Genomic DNA, 15,596 nt, shown 5'->3' with positions numbered 1-15,596 from the left:
GCAATGCTCGGTGGCACTGGGACACCAAGCCATGCAGAGCACCGCTGTCCCCATGGCTGGGGCCACCTTTCCCTCTCCCTTCCACCCCAGCCCTCAGAGCCCCCCATCCCTTCCCCTTCACAGACGGGATTTTCATCGCCAAGATCCAACATTTTCCCACAGAATTTTAATTTTTTTTTTGGCTTGCTTAGCAGCAGAGAGATGCTGCCACTTGATGTGTGAAGCTTCACCCTGAGACTGAATTGTGTGCCAGCGAGACAAAAATGCTGTGGTTTGTGAGAATGACGTCTGACTAATTCTCGACCCCTTCTCAACAGCTTTAGACACCGCTCGAGGGAATATCAAACTGGGTTTAAATGGTTGCTTAGCACTGGACTTGTTTAATAGCAAAACTTGTATTCCCAGCTTGTATCATTTTTAAAATCTGCCTCATGACAGCTGATGTTTCTTCCTAAATCCTCAGCTTCTGGAATCACGTGATGATGGAAAATCCAGGGCTCTGAGGAAGGCGACTATTTTAGACACAAGATTTTTCCTGCTGGCTACAGGCAGAAAACATGACAGCTCCCAAACACGAGGCCTTAGCAAAAGCAGCAGACAAATAAAATTGGAGCCCTTCTTGCTGAATTCTACACTTGTTTGTTTTTCTGGTATTTTAACAACATTATGATCTCCAAACTCACCTGAGTTCCTGGGAATTAGTTCCCCCCCCCCCCCCCTCCCATGATCTAAACAAGAAACTTTGCAAAGCCAGCAGCCAGGAAACTGATCCAAAGCAGAAAAAGTGATGACTCAGGTCCTTCAACAAATATTTTACAGAGGTTTAAAAGACAAACCATAAGATTTCAGGGACAGAAAGGGTGGGGAAGCGTTCAATTCTTTTTTTCCATCACACTGCTTTGTGGGTTTTGCATCCTGCCAGGAGCACTATTTCAAATGCCAGGCGACTCCACTGCACCAGAAAATTTACCTTTCCCTGTGTCCCCCCACCCTGCCTCTGAACAGCAGCCAAGGTTCTCACATAAAGAGTTCCTTATGAGAGCTGGCAGCCCTGAACCCGGACAGGAGCTGCTGTTTCATCAATTAACCTGGAATTCTGTCCCCAGCACGCCGAGGGCTCCTGGAGAACAAGCCCTGATTTACAGCAGCTCCCCCCAGGCTGGGCTCTCCACTGAAGGCAGGGAAAACTCTTCCCACCAAGTGGAGCAGGAGAAGTTGTTCCTCCCAGGCTCTCCACACTGAGACTGCTGAAAGGCAAACAAAGCTGCTGCAACTCCAGCACATAACTGGGCAGACTGGTACATCGTGGGGCAGCTCCAGCACTACAAAATTCCAGTGCTTTGGGGTGAGGAAGGGGGATCCCTGCCAGAGCAGCAGAATCAAGGACTGCCAAGGGCTGTGCAGCTGATGTATCCCCCCAAGGCAAAGAGCATCTCATCCACAGCTCCACTCCAGCAGCTGAATCCCAAAAGGATTTTTCCACACTGGAATCCCCAGCTCCTGGGGTGCAGGGCCCCTCCTACAGCACACACTGGAGTTGTCTAACCCTGATAAGCAGCAGCTTCACAACAGCTTACCAGCAACCAGCATGAACCCCTTGCTGTCCCCAGCACAGACCCAGGGAGCAAGGATGTCCCCAGGACACAACATGTTGATCCTCCCCTCAGCTGGAGCTTGCAGGGCAGCTGGACAGCCCTGCCCACCCTCACACTGCACCAGGGCAGTGTCTGCAGCCCCTGCAGAAGATAAACTGTGCTCCTGAGCAAGCAGGTCCTGGGAACAGCAGGGCACATGCCAACAGTGCCAGGCTGCTGGCAAACTCCATCCCCTGGGGGCTGGGGACAGCGTTGGCTCTCAGAGAGCAGCTCCAGGACCGTGTGCCTGCCCAAGGCAGGGGCTAGGGGCTGCCTACACCGCAGGAAGATGAAATCTGGGCACACCTGGAAGCCTCACTAGATGCCCACACTCCTTCCCTCCACTTTATCCCAGTCAGGATGCTCCATCAGTAACAGCAGGGAAAGAAAAACACACATCACCAGAAAACGTATGTCCCAGGCTATCACACAGCTGAAACCAAAGCAAATGCAGCATTTCCCCAAGGCAGCTACAGGAAAACATCCTCCACTGACTGCGTTCCTCAAAACAGCTCCTTTCCACATGCCCCGAGCTTTTGTTCCCAGCCTTCCTCCTCCCATCCCTCCCTTCCCTGCCCCCAACAGGCTTTGGTGGAAGGCTATTTCTGGCTGATAATAAATAATTTTCTGACTCCAGAGAAGCACAGTGGTATCAGAGGCCCCAGTACCTGGGCTGGCTGGAGGAGGCTGATGCAGGTGACAGGGGAGCAGGATCAGAACTGAGCACACCTGGGCTCTGCTCACAACTCCAGCTTTTCCAGTGAGGTTCAGGTGTGGCGCCAGCAGGTTCAAACCTGGTCCTCGAGGTTCATGAGGATCCTCACAATTCCTTTCCACAGAGCAGCTCACGCTCTGGGGAGTCAGCAGCAAGGACCCAGCCCTTCAGAGATGTTTCTGCCACCGAGGCTCGGCTCTCTACTCACCTCTGTTTCCTGTTCCACCCTCCTTGTGGTGACCAGCTCCAGAGGGTGTGTTTGCCCACCAAGTCCTCCAGCCCTGCTGGCTTTAGTCCAGCCCCTTTGCCTAAATTAGGGTTACTCACACAGAGACTTATTGCATCAGGTCTTCAGGCTGGCAGAGCTGACAGGAAAATACCTCCCTGCCTGCCATCCTCGCAGCACCCTCACGCTGCTGAGCGAAACGCTCCGCTCGCCTCTCGCTCAGAGAACAAAGCTGGGCACAGAGCAGAGAGAGGCAGCACATCCGTGAGCATAAACCCTCCCAGTGCCCCTAAACGCATGGCATGAGGGAGATCATCACCAGCTGCAGCAGCATCAGGCTGCAAACAGCTCCTGAGGAAGCGACTCTGATTCCTCAGTCTACAACTCACCAGATCCCCCTGGACTCAGTGCCACAGGATGAGAGGAGCTTGCAGCAGCTGCCCAGAAAAAACCCTACAAACATCCCCAGGCTTGGGGAGTGAAGCCACCAAGCCCTGGCATTTGCTTGGGGGTCACACACCCAATTCACATCTTTAGAAGTGGATACAGACACACACACAGAGTGGGAGCAGAACAACTTCCACACCGTGCATGAACGAAGGGACCTGGGCTGGGGAAGGGGAGCGGAAAGCGACAGGGGGAATGTCCTGAGGGATGGGCAAGGAACAAAAAGTCTGTCCCAGGGCACAGAGGGTCAGTCTGGGAGGATGGAGGGTCTATCTCAGAGAAGGGAGATCTGTACAAGAGCACAGATGGTCTGTCCAAGAGCACAGAGGACAGGGAGGGTCTGTCCCAGGACATGCAGGATCTGTCCAGACGCACAGAGAGCACAAGGGCTACCACACACCTCGGGACGACCCTGCATGTCCCCATGCAGTGGGTGACATCGGCGTTACGCTGTCCCGGCCAGCGCCACGCTCTCCCAGCCCCGCTCCGTTATCCCCAGCGCACCCCCGGGGGCTGCCGGTACTCACCGCCGGGCCGGGCCGGGCCGGGCCGAGCCGCTCCCGCGGGGCTGCGGGCTCACAAGCTCCGCACGGCCGCGCCCGCCCCTCGCCATCACCGCCCACCCTCCCGCCCCGAACGGCGGGGCCGGGGGCGGGCGGCGGGCGCGGCCGGGCTCGGGCTCCCCCCTCCGCAACGAGCAGCAGCCGCTCCTGATTAACAAAAAAAGAAAAAAAGAAAAAAAAAATAGAAAAAAAAGAAAAAAGAAAAAAAAAATAGAAGAAGAAAAGGAAAGAAAAAGACAGAAAAAGAAAAGAAAAAATGAAAAAAAGGGGAAAAAGGGAAAAAAGGGGGAAAAAAAAGAAAAAAGAAAAAAAAAGAAAAAAGAAAGAAAAAAGAAAGAAAAAAGAAAGAAAAAAGAAAGAAAAAAGAAAGAAAAAAGAAAAAAGAAAAAAGAAAAAAAGAAAAAGGAAAAAAGGGAAAAAGGGAAAAAAGAAAAAAAAAGGAAAAAAAGGAAAAAAAGGAAAAAAAAGGGAGAAAATGAGGAAAAAAAAAAAGAAAAAAGGGGGAAAGGGAAAAAGAAAAAAAAAGAAAAAAGAAAGGATCCACCCCAAAACTACTTCCCTCACTGCTTTTGCTTTGCTGTTTGGAGGAAAAAAAAAAAAAAGCTTAAAAACAGTCTAAAAAATACATCTAGAAAATTGTTTTCCGTGTTATGCACTCAGATCCAAGGGAAAATATAACTTTGTTGGCTCAACAATAATAGCATTTAAGCAAAACCACAGGGTTTTGTGCTGGCTGGGTGTAAGCAGGGTTTTCCCTGCCCAGTCAGTGTGGGTGCTCCTGGTGCTGAAATCATTCAGGCCTGGACTGTGTCCCGCTGGTTCTGCTTCCCGTGGGAAAAGGATGGTTAAAGAAGGAAAATAAGCAGGCCCCAAATGCATGGCCCAGACGTGAAGGGCTGGCACAGGGCTGGGCAGTGTCACACCCAGCCATCACCCACCCACCCCACGGAGCAGGTGTGTGCTCCCTTCCAGGCTGGTACCACCACAGTGCCATTAGCAACCTCACCTGGCTCTTGGTGGACACATCTTGAGGTGCTCAGGACATCTATAGAGACATTTTTGATGTGGAGATATGGTAATAAGGCTGAAAGCCCTCTCTGAGGCTGCTGATTAAATAAACCAGCTGTATTTGATCAGAGCTCTTTGCTGTGGGCCCTGCTCAAGCTTTGGAAGATCACAGGCAAATAAGCCAGTCCCAAATTCCCCTGGCCAGCTGGAATACTTTCTTCTCCTTCAGTCTGAGCTGTAGAAGGCACAGGAGTTTTACAGCACTGAGTTTTCAGCCTGCACAAGGTGCTCCTTCTGCCAGCCCCAGGAGTGGAGCAGTGGGCACAGGACAGGTTCAGGGTCACCAGGGCTCCTCTCAGCACAGGCAACACCCAGCCAAGAGCTGAGCCTAATGCTGAGGAGCAACCCTGCTCTTTCTATGTGGAGATCTGTGTGGCCAGAAACCATCACAGAAAGAGATGAGGTTGTGCCTGAAAGAGGAATTCAGTGGGAGAAGTGGGGTCTGTGCCAGCCCTGCCCTCCCACCTCCTTGCCTGAGGCTTAAAATGTCATTTTGAGGGGAAAAGGGAGAGGCAGGCTGTGTTTCACAAATGCCAATATGCCTGTTTTCTCCCAGATCAGATTTTCCTGTGTTTTCTCTCCAAGTCACAGCAGGTTCAGGGCTACCTGGAACTGGATTTTAGCAGAGAGGAAACAGAGGCTGCACTTCCAGCTCTTTGGAGCTGCCTCCATCGTGTGCAGGATCCTGGCCCAGCCTGGCTCCAGCTGCTCCCCAGCACCAAATCCAGGCTCCCTCCCGCCCTCCAGCAGCGTGTTTATTTACAGCACAGTGCTTCTTTCTAAAGATCCGGTCTCAGGGGGCAAGATGCCTCCTGTGTATGAAACCAGTACTGACTAGCTCAGACATTGTCTTCCAGAGACTGCAGGCAGCCTGGAACAATAGGGGAGTGCAGAGAGTCCTGATGCATTTCCATTTTTGGACCATGATAAATCCAAAACCTAATAGTAACAGCTCTAAAAATGGCCTGCAGTAATTAGGTGGTTGGGAATTGGTTTGTTTTTTGGCCATCACACACAATCCCTCATGGCCTCACGTCTTCCTGTATTCCAGAAGATGCATTTAACCCCTCAGAATTGGCCAAAGCCCCCAAGTTCCCCTCAGAAACTTTCAGAAACGAGCACCAGCTGGAGCAGGGACATGGCAAGCACAATGGAAATGAGAAGCATGCCCCAGAAGTCCTTGGCATCACATGGGAGAATTGAACCACAGACCCAGTGCGTTCCTGTGTTCCATGTACAACTCTGTCCAAACCTTGGTTTTTAAAAAATGCAACCCATGCACATAAAAACGAGCACAGAGCCCGTTTTTATCGTGAACTGCTGGAATACAGAGAACCTCTCCCCGTTTTTGGGGTTTTGCTGACACCTGGTGTTCTGGAAAAGATTCGGTGTGTTCCTGCCATTCCCTTCCCCGGCACCCGTGGGGATGGCCACTCTCTGGGTCACACTGGAGCCCTCAATTTGGGGGAAATGCAGGTGTGCATTTAGATTTGAGTCCCTCTTTTAACACTTCGAGACAAGAGCAGTGCTATAAAAATATTCTCGTTTTGTTACATCACTGCAAACCTCATGGTATGGACAGACACCTCCTGACTTCAGGAATCGGGGGGACTGCAGGGACTCAGACCTCATTTATCACAGAACAGTTTGGGTGGGAGGAGAGCTTAAAAATCATCTTTTTCCAACCCCCTGCCATGGGTAGAGACCCCTTTCACTGGACCAGGCTGCTCCAAGCTCCATTCCACCTGAACACTTCCAGGGATGGGGCAGCCACACCTTCTCTGGGCAACCTCACAGGAAAGAATTTCTTCCTCATATCAGTTCACCACATCTGGTGAAGCTTTTTTTAAGTGGCAGTGCTTAAATCTGAGGTACTTGTTTACTCCATTGAATTATATAAACTGATGAGGAATTTCACTACTTTGCTTTTCCTTTGTTTTTGTTTTTAAACCCTTTCCAGAGTAGTCTCTGCAAAATGTGTCCCACTTTTACACCACCACGTCATTATGTCACAAAGGATGATGCATCTTTAAATAGGGACAGTGGCTCCCCCAGGAATAACCAGCACCACCTGCTCACCACCAGTTGCCCAAAGATTTGCTGGACCAGCATTTCTGTCTCATTCCAGATGCCTGCCCTGCCCAAATCAGATCAGTTACATCTCCCCAGGCAAACGCTGCTGCAAACAAAATTCCATAAATAAATCCACCACAAGAATCAAATATTTATTTTTACATTCTCTCCTGAAGGATGTGTATTGTTTTACTACAACACCTTGCAGGTGTTGCAATCTTGATTAATGATAATGAAATACTCTGCTGCCTTTCTGAATGCCTGAGAACATGCATCTCCTCCTAGAATAATGCAATCATAGAAGGGTTAAGGTTGGAAAAGACCTCTAAGATCACTGATCCAAATCCTTAACCCAGCATCAACATGTTCATCTCTAAACCATGTCTCTAAGTGCCACATTCACACATTTTCTAAACACTTCCAGGGATGGTGACTCCAAAATCTCACAGTTCTGAGAAAACCTTATGTCTGCTTTTTTGTGACTGTGTGTGAGAACTTAATTATGGTGTCTATTCTTTCTGCCTCTTCCTCAAAATAAAGACAAAGTATTGAACTTCTAATTTCAAGTTGGAGGAGGTGATGGTGAAGCTTTCATTGCAGGGCAATACATAAATAAATAATGTCTAGTACATAAGCATTCTTATCACAGTTTGCTAATTATTTTCTGGAAAGTTATTCTCTTGAAGAGAGTTTCAGTGCTTTTCTACCAAGAATTTCTACCAAGAGTTGCTTTTCTACCAAGAGTTTCAGTGCTTTTCTACCATCCTGCCTGCTCAGCAGCAGTTATTTACAGTAGTTTCCTCTTCTGTACAATATAAAAATCACAAGAAACAAAACAAATTAAAAAAAAAACAACATAAACAAACAAAACAAAAACCCAAATAAAAAAACCCCAGTGTCCACCCTTGGTTCAGTGCAGCAAAGAAAAATCCAATATTTACAGCTTTCGGCTGTAGGAACTTTGAGCTCCTGGCTCTTCAGTGCAGTTTTGAGGGCAGCAGCAGACAGAGAACTCCTAGCTAGGGCAAGGCTCCTCTTCTCTAGTTGAAGGAGAAGCACAGCCTTGGGTCTTGGCTTGTCAAGGTCTCAGGAAGGCCTCTGGGCACTGGATTGCCCCACAGCCTGCAAGGACAGCAAATGTGTTACTGCAGGACCAGGTGTGATACCCAAGCATCTGGAGATGTGGATCCCAGGAGAGACTGGGACAAGGCAGGAATGCTCATCAGAAGTGAAACCAGAAGGAATGAGTGAAAGAAAACTTTAAAGAACAAACGCAACAACTTCCTGATGGGGATATTACACATCTGGGTCTTCATTTTGTGCCTTATTTAAAGCCAGCAAGCTTTTCAGTTCCTTTTTTCCCCTGGACTTTGTGAGGAGGTGAAGCTGTCCCATAAAACCCTCAGCTTGCCTTGTGCCTGCATTCCCTGCAATGCCCCATTCCCTACCAGCTAACCCAGGGCAGCAGGGGCATGGGACACATCTGTCCCCACCCCTGTCACCCTGAGCTCTCCTTGCTGAGCCAAACCCAGCCACAGAGCTCTGGGAACCCTGCTCACCTGATGGACTCAATTTCTGGGCACGTGGCAAGCTCCTCTGCAAGCTTTGTGGCACCACAGGCTCCAATGTGGTTCTTCTCCAGGCTGTTTAAAAAAAGAGAGTTTTGAAATCCCAAACAAATCCAGAGTGGAAAACAGCTGAATTGTCCCATGTTGTAATCACCTTAAGTAAAATAAGTGTTAATTGAATCAGCCAGGCAAGGCTGGCCCTTGGTGCATGGAGGTTAAACTGCAGGACCCTGCCTGTTGTCCCTAAAGTGCCTCCCCTTTTTGGAAGTCCCATGATTGAAGGCTCAAGGACAGAAAAATGAGTCTCCCCAGGGTGTTTCTCAGGGCTGTACTCACTCCAACACCTTCAGCTTTTCCATCTTTGGGAGAGCAATGGCCAACTCTCGGGCTCCTCTATCTCCAAGGGCATTCCAAGACAGTCTAAGGCAGACAAGAAATCCCAGCTGTCAGTCTGGATGAACACTGGTGTCACTACTGTGACATTACCCCTCATGGATTAGCCTTTTTGCAAGAGCTAATCACCCTCTTATCGTGACAGGTAAACATTCCCCTGGTGTGGTGTTTGTGAGGTTCCCAGGACAAGGTCAGAGATGAGAGTTTGACTCCATGTTCTCAGAAGGCTGATTTTTTATGATATTATATTAAAAATGTTATACTAAAACTATACTAAGAAAAAAGAAAGGATACTCAGAAGGCTAGAAAATAATGAATAATAAAAACCTGTGACTGACTCCTCAGAGTCCAACACAGCTGATGGTGATTGGTCATTAATTAAACAATTCACATGTTTGGATAAACAATCTCCAGACCACATTCCAGAGCAGCAAAATATAGAGAAGCTGAGGCTTCTCATTTTCCCAGGAGAAGAAATCCTGGTGAAGGGATTTTTCAGAAAATATCATGGTGACCTTGGATTGCAAGCTTAATTCTGAGGATTTTCCTCCATTTCACCACATATTTCCATGCATGATAAGACACCAAGGAGTGTCTGTAGACTGTGGTTATCTCAGAGTCCTGCAGGCCCAGGGAATGAGATGTGAAAGATGGAAATGGCTGCTGAGCACAAAGCTTTACACTGCTAAAAAATTTCATGGGGTATTTTATCAATTAGTAAATTACTGATACATTTACCACCAAAGTGTACTTGGTGGAAAGCATTATAAAATACTTTCAACAAATATTCAGCAGGGTGAGAAGTGCCCTGCATCTCCAAACAGGAGCAGGCACCAAAATGAGAGTGACCTGAGTGCTGAAATGCCTCCCCACCCATGCCCACACTCACATTATCTCCTCCATGGACGGGCACTGCTGGAAGCCCAGAGAGAGGGACTTGGAAGCACCATCAGTGACTCCACAGAATTTCAAGCTGCAGCAGCAGGGAGAGAGCAAACAGAGGGCATGGGGAGCTGGTGTCAGAGCTGAGGGAGCACAGCACCACGTCCCCCGAGGCCCCAGCACTCACTCGATCTTCCGCAGGCGTCTGAAGCTCGGCAGCCCCTTGGACAGGGCATGGATGCTCTGCTCCCCAAGGTCATTTTCTGATAAACTGTAGGAGGGATGGGAAAGCTTTGAGTGGTCAGAAAAAGCAGGTACAGTCAGAGAAAAGCCACCATGAAAACATAATCATGTAACTAGCAAGTTAATAACTACTATCCAGACTAAGTGAGGGCTCTGCAGACAGCAGGGATGAGCCAGGTTGGTAAACAGCAACTTTAAGTCAATTCACTGCTTGGTACAATGGGAATGACTCTGTAGACAGCAGGGATGAGCCAGGTTGGTAAACAGCAACCTCAATTCAATTCACTGCTTGGTACAATGCGAGTGACAGCCCTGCTGTAACTCACAACCTCAGCCCTTGCCTGCAGACAGAAATTTGGGGTTATACCTGTGCCAAAGGAGGGCAGATCTGCAGCACATCATGTGTTGCACATGAAACTGGAAATAAAAACCTCAAAAACTGGAGTTAATGACTGGTGTGACTTGAGAGGAAATGACAATAAGGGAGAATGGGAAGACCTTCCAACACCTTAAGGGACTACAAGGGAGCTGGTGAGAGCCTTTGGACAAGGGCATGGAGAGACAGGACAAGGGGGATGAGCTTCAAGCTGAGGAAAGGATTAGATTGGATGTTAGGAAGCAGAAATTCTTCCCTGTGAGGGTGGTGAGGCCCTGGCACAGGTTTCCCAGAAAAGCTGTAGATATCCCACCCCAGGAATTGTCCAAGGCCAGGCTGGACAGGGCTTGGAGAAACCCGGTCCAGTAGAAAATGTCCCTGCTGATGGCAGGGGGATTGGAGCCAGGTGATCACCAAAGGCCCCTTCCAACCCAAACCAGCCTGTGGTATCTTTGGCACCAGCCCAAATGCACCAGCCATGACCTACCTTATCTCTTCCAGCAGCTCACACACCACCAGGGCTCTGGCCAGCTCCAGCCCTCCTGCCTGCCCAATGTTATTGTTCTGGAAGCTAAACAAGGAAACAAAAGCATTGGATGATTATTTTGGAATAAAGCTGTAACAGAAGCTCATATTTAACCTGCCAAGAACCCAACCAGAGATGGTGTCCTACCACTGGGCTTCCTGTTCTAAGTTATCTTTTGATGACATCTTAGACACAGGCTGGAAGAGATGCCTCTAGGCTAATTGAGCACTTGTAGCTCACCCATTTCTTGCTTTGTTAGTATAAAACAGTACAATAAAGTTCCACATGTTAGAATCCTGGAGAGACTCCCACAAAAGTTTTAGAAATACAGTAACACTGAGTTCAGGGAAAATAAATGACTCAGAGGCCTGCACAAAAGGGTGAGGGTCCATAAAAGATGCTCATCCTTATGCTTACATTCCACCAGAGGCATCAGAAACCAGCTCAAATCAATACTCCAAATCAATTTTAAGGTTTATTTTACTGTACACTCTCTTCCTGGCTCATCTCTATAGCTAATGCTGCAAGAGATGAAGCAAGAAGAGTTTATGTGGCTCTTACAGCAGAGTAATTTTGGAGGGTTTCTCTACCTTGGGACACTGAAATTACTCTCTAAGGAACCAGAGCCCATTCCTGCTCCCATTCCTCTTTCAAGGATCCCCATTCTCTCCAGGTTATCCAGCCTTCCTGGCAGAGGTGACACTTACTGCATGACCTTCAGGCTGGCCATGTGAGGCAGACAGAGGGCAAGTGTCACTGCTGTCCTGTCTCCAAAACCATTCCTTGATAACCTGGGAGAAGCAGAAGTGAAATGTTGCTGGCAGGGAAGCCCAGAGCCTCATTCCTCATCTGTGTGTCACCCCCACAGGGATGAGTGACCCCCATTCCTCACCCTTGTGTGCCTGGGACTGTGCTGAGAGGACCTAAAGTGCCCAATTCAAAGGACTCTGAGGGTGGGGGGAAGAAACAATGGGGTTTTGAAATCCTGCAGCAGAAGTTAAACAGGAAAGTAAAACCGAGCTGCACTTCCTGACTGAGTTACCTGAGCTGCAATTGAACTGAAATTGAACATTTTCATATGTGCCCTCAGTACACACACCCTAATCTGAAGGTTACAAGGACAGTTCCAGTACCTTAACTGTAACTTTTCCTTATTTGTTATTTTTAATTTTCATTTATTTAATATGGCAGAGCACATAGATCCTTTAAACTGGTCTGGGATGGAACACCAAAAGATCTGACTGTGCAAAGCCTTTATCTGTCCACTTCCCTCCATTTTTGCAGCCACACAGATTAATGGTGATATCCTGGGCAACACAGGCAATGAGCAGCTCCTGACACTGCCTATGAACCTGCAGATTCAGCTCTGGAATCCATTAATCCAATGCAGACTGCACAGTTCTTGGAAATCTTCAAGAGAATCCAGCAACCAATCCCCAAACCCCCCACACCCAGCACCACACATTGCTGTGGTGGCAGCAGAGTTTTTACTCTGCTCTCACAAGAATCATGTGGTAAAACTGATCTTGGCTTTATCAGAGTCATATCTAATTTCTATGCCTTGACTTTTGCCCAGCTTCCCAAAAGGATATGTGAAATGACACACTTACAGTAACTCCTTGATGTGCTTGCAGTGGGCAAGAGCTTCCATGAGCTTTTCCCCTCCAGCAGGACTGGGACAGTTCCCTGAAAGGCTGGAATAAACATGAGACTCTCAGTGACTAAATGAGAACCAGAATGTACCAGGTGAAGATATTTCACTCTTTGCCTGCTGTGATGGGAGACTCAGGCCCCTGGGAGATGGTCTGGGCATTTTTAGGTTCTTTTGCCAAGTGCTGAGTGACTGCTGGCCCTGCAGGGCCTGTGGGGAAGGAGCAGTTTTACCTCTCAGACAGAACTGGGAACTTCCTTTTCTAGCTCCAAGTCACTTCCAGGCTTTTAATTTCAAAGTTACCAGGCTTTCCCCAAGAGCTGAGCCTAACAAAGAGTCTGGATGCTCTAATTTCTGTTCCCTGGGAGAAGGAACAGTTTGAATCCATGTCTCAGCCTTGCACAGGGATTCCCACACAGGCTTCCCCACCATGGCCATGACCAAAACAGCTGAAGCAGAACAAAGGGACTCACTCAATTTTCTTCAGGTTTTGCATTTCCAGCAGGACAGCAGCAAGATTTATCAGGCCTGGATCTCCAATCTCGTTGTGGCTCAAACTTTAAAGAAGAGATGGAAAGCTGTGTTGTACAGGAAGATGGCAGGCAAAGTGCAAGATCTTATTTAATGTGTCCCATTTGCTGGATGACACCTCAGGCCTTGCCAGCAGAATCAAAGAGATGTTTATCTCAACTATCTCACAAAAAATTAATAGGTGCTAATGAGGAATTTAAAAAAATTGCAAGGAACAATTAAAATCACTGGATCCTGTTGACAGGTGGGAAATTACTTCAGGCAGAATAGCAAGACAGGATCAAAACAGGTGGTTATTATTTTACAAATTGCTACAGCAGAGAATGGACAGCATCTGGCAAGACAGAGAGGAAGAAAGGAGATCAAACCTGGGGTTGGCTCCAGTACAGATCTTTTCAGACAAATTCTGGGTCTGAGGCTCTCCCAGGACAGAAGGGAGTCTCTAATACTATTCTGGATCCCAGGGAATATTTAAATTCTGTTTAATCCATTTTCTACATGACTGAGTGGGGTAAGACCAAAGTTTCCTCTTCTGAACGTCAAGTTCTGATTTCCTCTAGTGCAAGGTACCTCACACACGAGCACTTTGCAACCTCTCTGTTTTTATAGCAATACTGTGTACAAGCACACCTGGCTCTCTCCAAGTGCTGGCACTGGGGGTCACCTCTCTGCAGGAAAGAAGAAACTCACTTGATTTCCTCCAGGCTGTACATTTTCCTCAAGGCTTCTGCGAGTCTGGAGCAGCCTTCATCACCAATGCTGTTGTGATCCAAGCTGGAAACAACATCCCCAGGAAAATGGAGATTTAGCTGCTGCTGCTGCTCAGCATCCCAGGCCAGAGGGGAGCTGCACAAACCATACTTACATAAACTTTCTCAGGGATGGCATCTCACAGAGCCCCAGCACGAGCTCAGGGATGGCAGCACTGCTGAGCTTCATGTAGCCCAGGCTGGAGGATGAAATAACAATTAATTCTCCAGGGACAGTGGTGCGAGCACTCAGCACAGAGGGGAGCAAAACAAGATGGGAGAGATGGGGGAGTGTGTTCTAATCCCTGGGAATAACTTCAGTTTTGCTCTTTAATGCAGTTCTAATGGACCTGTCTGGATTCTGATAAAGTACCAACAGAACACCAAACCTCTGGAGCAAGAGCCCAGCTCCTTTCATTTAGGCTGATATAAACATGAGACTCAGTGACTAAATGGAGCAAAGTCCAGCAAGAGTCCAGCCCAGTCCTGCATGGAGCAAAGTGCCTCTGTGACCACAGGACAACAAGATCCATGCAAAAAACCCACTGCCAAAACATTTGATTCTCCACTGGAATTCCCTGCCACAGACTACTGATCTGTCTCACTCACTGCTCATTGCAAATATAAAATAATTGGTGCTTCTTCCCTATCAGAAAAAGCACCTCTGTCCTCTGTACATGCAGAAGAGAGGCTCCAGATTAACTGAAGCTTCTAGAAAGTCCTGGCAGCCTCTGGTCAGCCTGGTAACAACACACTCACTCACTTGAGTTCTTCAATGGCCTGGCAATTCTGCAAGCCTGAGATCAAATAATCAATTCCAGCTGGTGCAACGCTGCTGGAGGTCAGCCTGCAAAACAGCAAGAATCAGATGAGGAGATCAGGTCTCCTGATCAGCACACTGAGACAGGCAAACTGCCCCATCCCAAACCCCAGGCAGCACAGACATCAGGGACCAGCAAGGTTGGGGAGATTTCCACAGCCCTGGCCTGAGGATTGAATAAACAATAAAAGTGTGGAAAAGGTCCCAGCTGGACACACAAGCCCGAGGTCACACGTACCCAAACACCTTCAGCTCTGGAAGGGGCAGCAAAATCCTGACCAGCATTTCTGCCTCATCCTCCTGGAGCTCCATGTGGGACCATCTGCAGGGAGGGAACAACAGCTCTTGGCTTTGTCCAGGGGTGGCACAGGGCCTGTGCTGAGCCACAGCTTTGCCCAGGGGTGGCACAAGGCCTATGCTGAGCCCACAGCTTTGCCCAGGGGTGGCACAAGGTCTGTGCTGAGCCACAGCTTTGTCCAGGGGTGGCACAAGGCCTGTGCTGAGCCACAGCTTTGCCCAGGGGTGGCACAAGGCCTGTGCTGAGCCCACAGCTTTGCCCAGGGGTGGCACAAGGCCTGTGCTGAGCCACAGCTTTGCCCAGGGGTGGCACAAGGCCTGTGCTGAGCCCACAGCTTTGCCCAGGGGTGGCACAAGGTCTGTGCTGAGCCACAGCTTTGTCCAGGGGTGGCACAAGGCCTGTGCTGAGCCACAGCTTTGCCCAGGGGTGGCACAAGGCCTGTGCTGAGCCCACAGCTTTGCCCAGGGGTGGCACAAGGCCTGTGCTGAGCCACAGCTTTGCCCAGGGGTGGCACAAGGCCTGTGCTGAGCCACAGCTGAGGCACAGCAGGGCTGGGACCTTGAGGGAGGAACACAACATTGACACCTGGCAGGGTCCCACAGGAGCTCCAGCCATGGCAGGGAAGTGTAGCTTCTCTGGGCACTGGGAGATTGAGGGGATTTCAAAGGATATCCCACCAGGTCTATGGGTATTTCCTATTTTCCATTCAAGCACTCCAAGAGGGAACCCAAAGGCAGGGACTGGGACCCTGCCCTGGCCTCTCATGCCCTGCTGTGTGCTCAGAGTGCTGCACTCACAGGACAAGCTGCTCCCCTCCCTGAAACCCTTCACCA

At 48.9% G+C, this 15,596-nt stretch overlaps 2 protein-coding genes across 7 annotated transcripts in view; both read right to left on the bottom strand.

Moving 5' to 3' along the window:
- Positions 1-3,700, bottom strand: part of CPNE2 (copine 2) — a 49,199-nt gene extending 45,499 nt beyond the window's left edge. The window contains exon 1 of one of the 4 annotated variants that reach the window (XM_074550859.1): positions 3,550-3,700. The gene's annotated coding sequence lies outside the window, so the exon portion shown is untranslated. The other 3 variants (XM_074550860.1, XM_014269107.3, XM_005489904.4) reach the window with 3 other exon arrangements.
- A 2,698-nt stretch (positions 3,701-6,398) lies between these two features.
- The window catches only part of NLRC5 (NLR family CARD domain containing 5), a 35,985-nt gene continuing 26,787 nt past the window's right edge, over positions 6,399-15,596 (bottom strand). For 2 of the 3 annotated variants that reach the window (XM_026795255.2, XM_014269079.3), the window contains exons 36-48: positions 14,704-14,787; positions 14,409-14,492; positions 13,762-13,845; positions 13,587-13,670; positions 12,839-12,922; positions 12,325-12,408; positions 11,422-11,505; positions 10,676-10,759; positions 9,757-9,840; positions 9,577-9,660; positions 8,631-8,714; positions 8,286-8,369; positions 6,399-7,848 (exon numbers count right to left, since the gene is read on the bottom strand). In XM_026795255.2, the coding sequence (XP_026651056.2) occupies positions 7,767-7,848; positions 8,286-8,369; positions 8,631-8,714; positions 9,577-9,660; positions 9,757-9,840; positions 10,676-10,759; positions 11,422-11,505; positions 12,325-12,408; positions 12,839-12,922; positions 13,587-13,670; positions 13,762-13,845; positions 14,409-14,492; positions 14,704-14,787 (1,090 nt within the window). In that variant the 3' untranslated portion in view covers positions 6,399-7,766. The other variant, XM_074550858.1, reaches the window with a different exon arrangement.

The sequence above is a fragment of the Zonotrichia albicollis genome, chromosome 13 (assembly GCF_047830755.1).
Source record: "Zonotrichia albicollis isolate bZonAlb1 chromosome 13, bZonAlb1.hap1, whole genome shotgun sequence".
In the NCBI taxonomy this organism is placed as follows: Eukaryota; Metazoa; Chordata; class Aves; order Passeriformes; family Passerellidae; genus Zonotrichia; species Zonotrichia albicollis.
The sequence above is the reverse complement of the archived record's forward strand: the minus strand, read 5'-3'. Positions and strand labels throughout refer to the sequence as shown.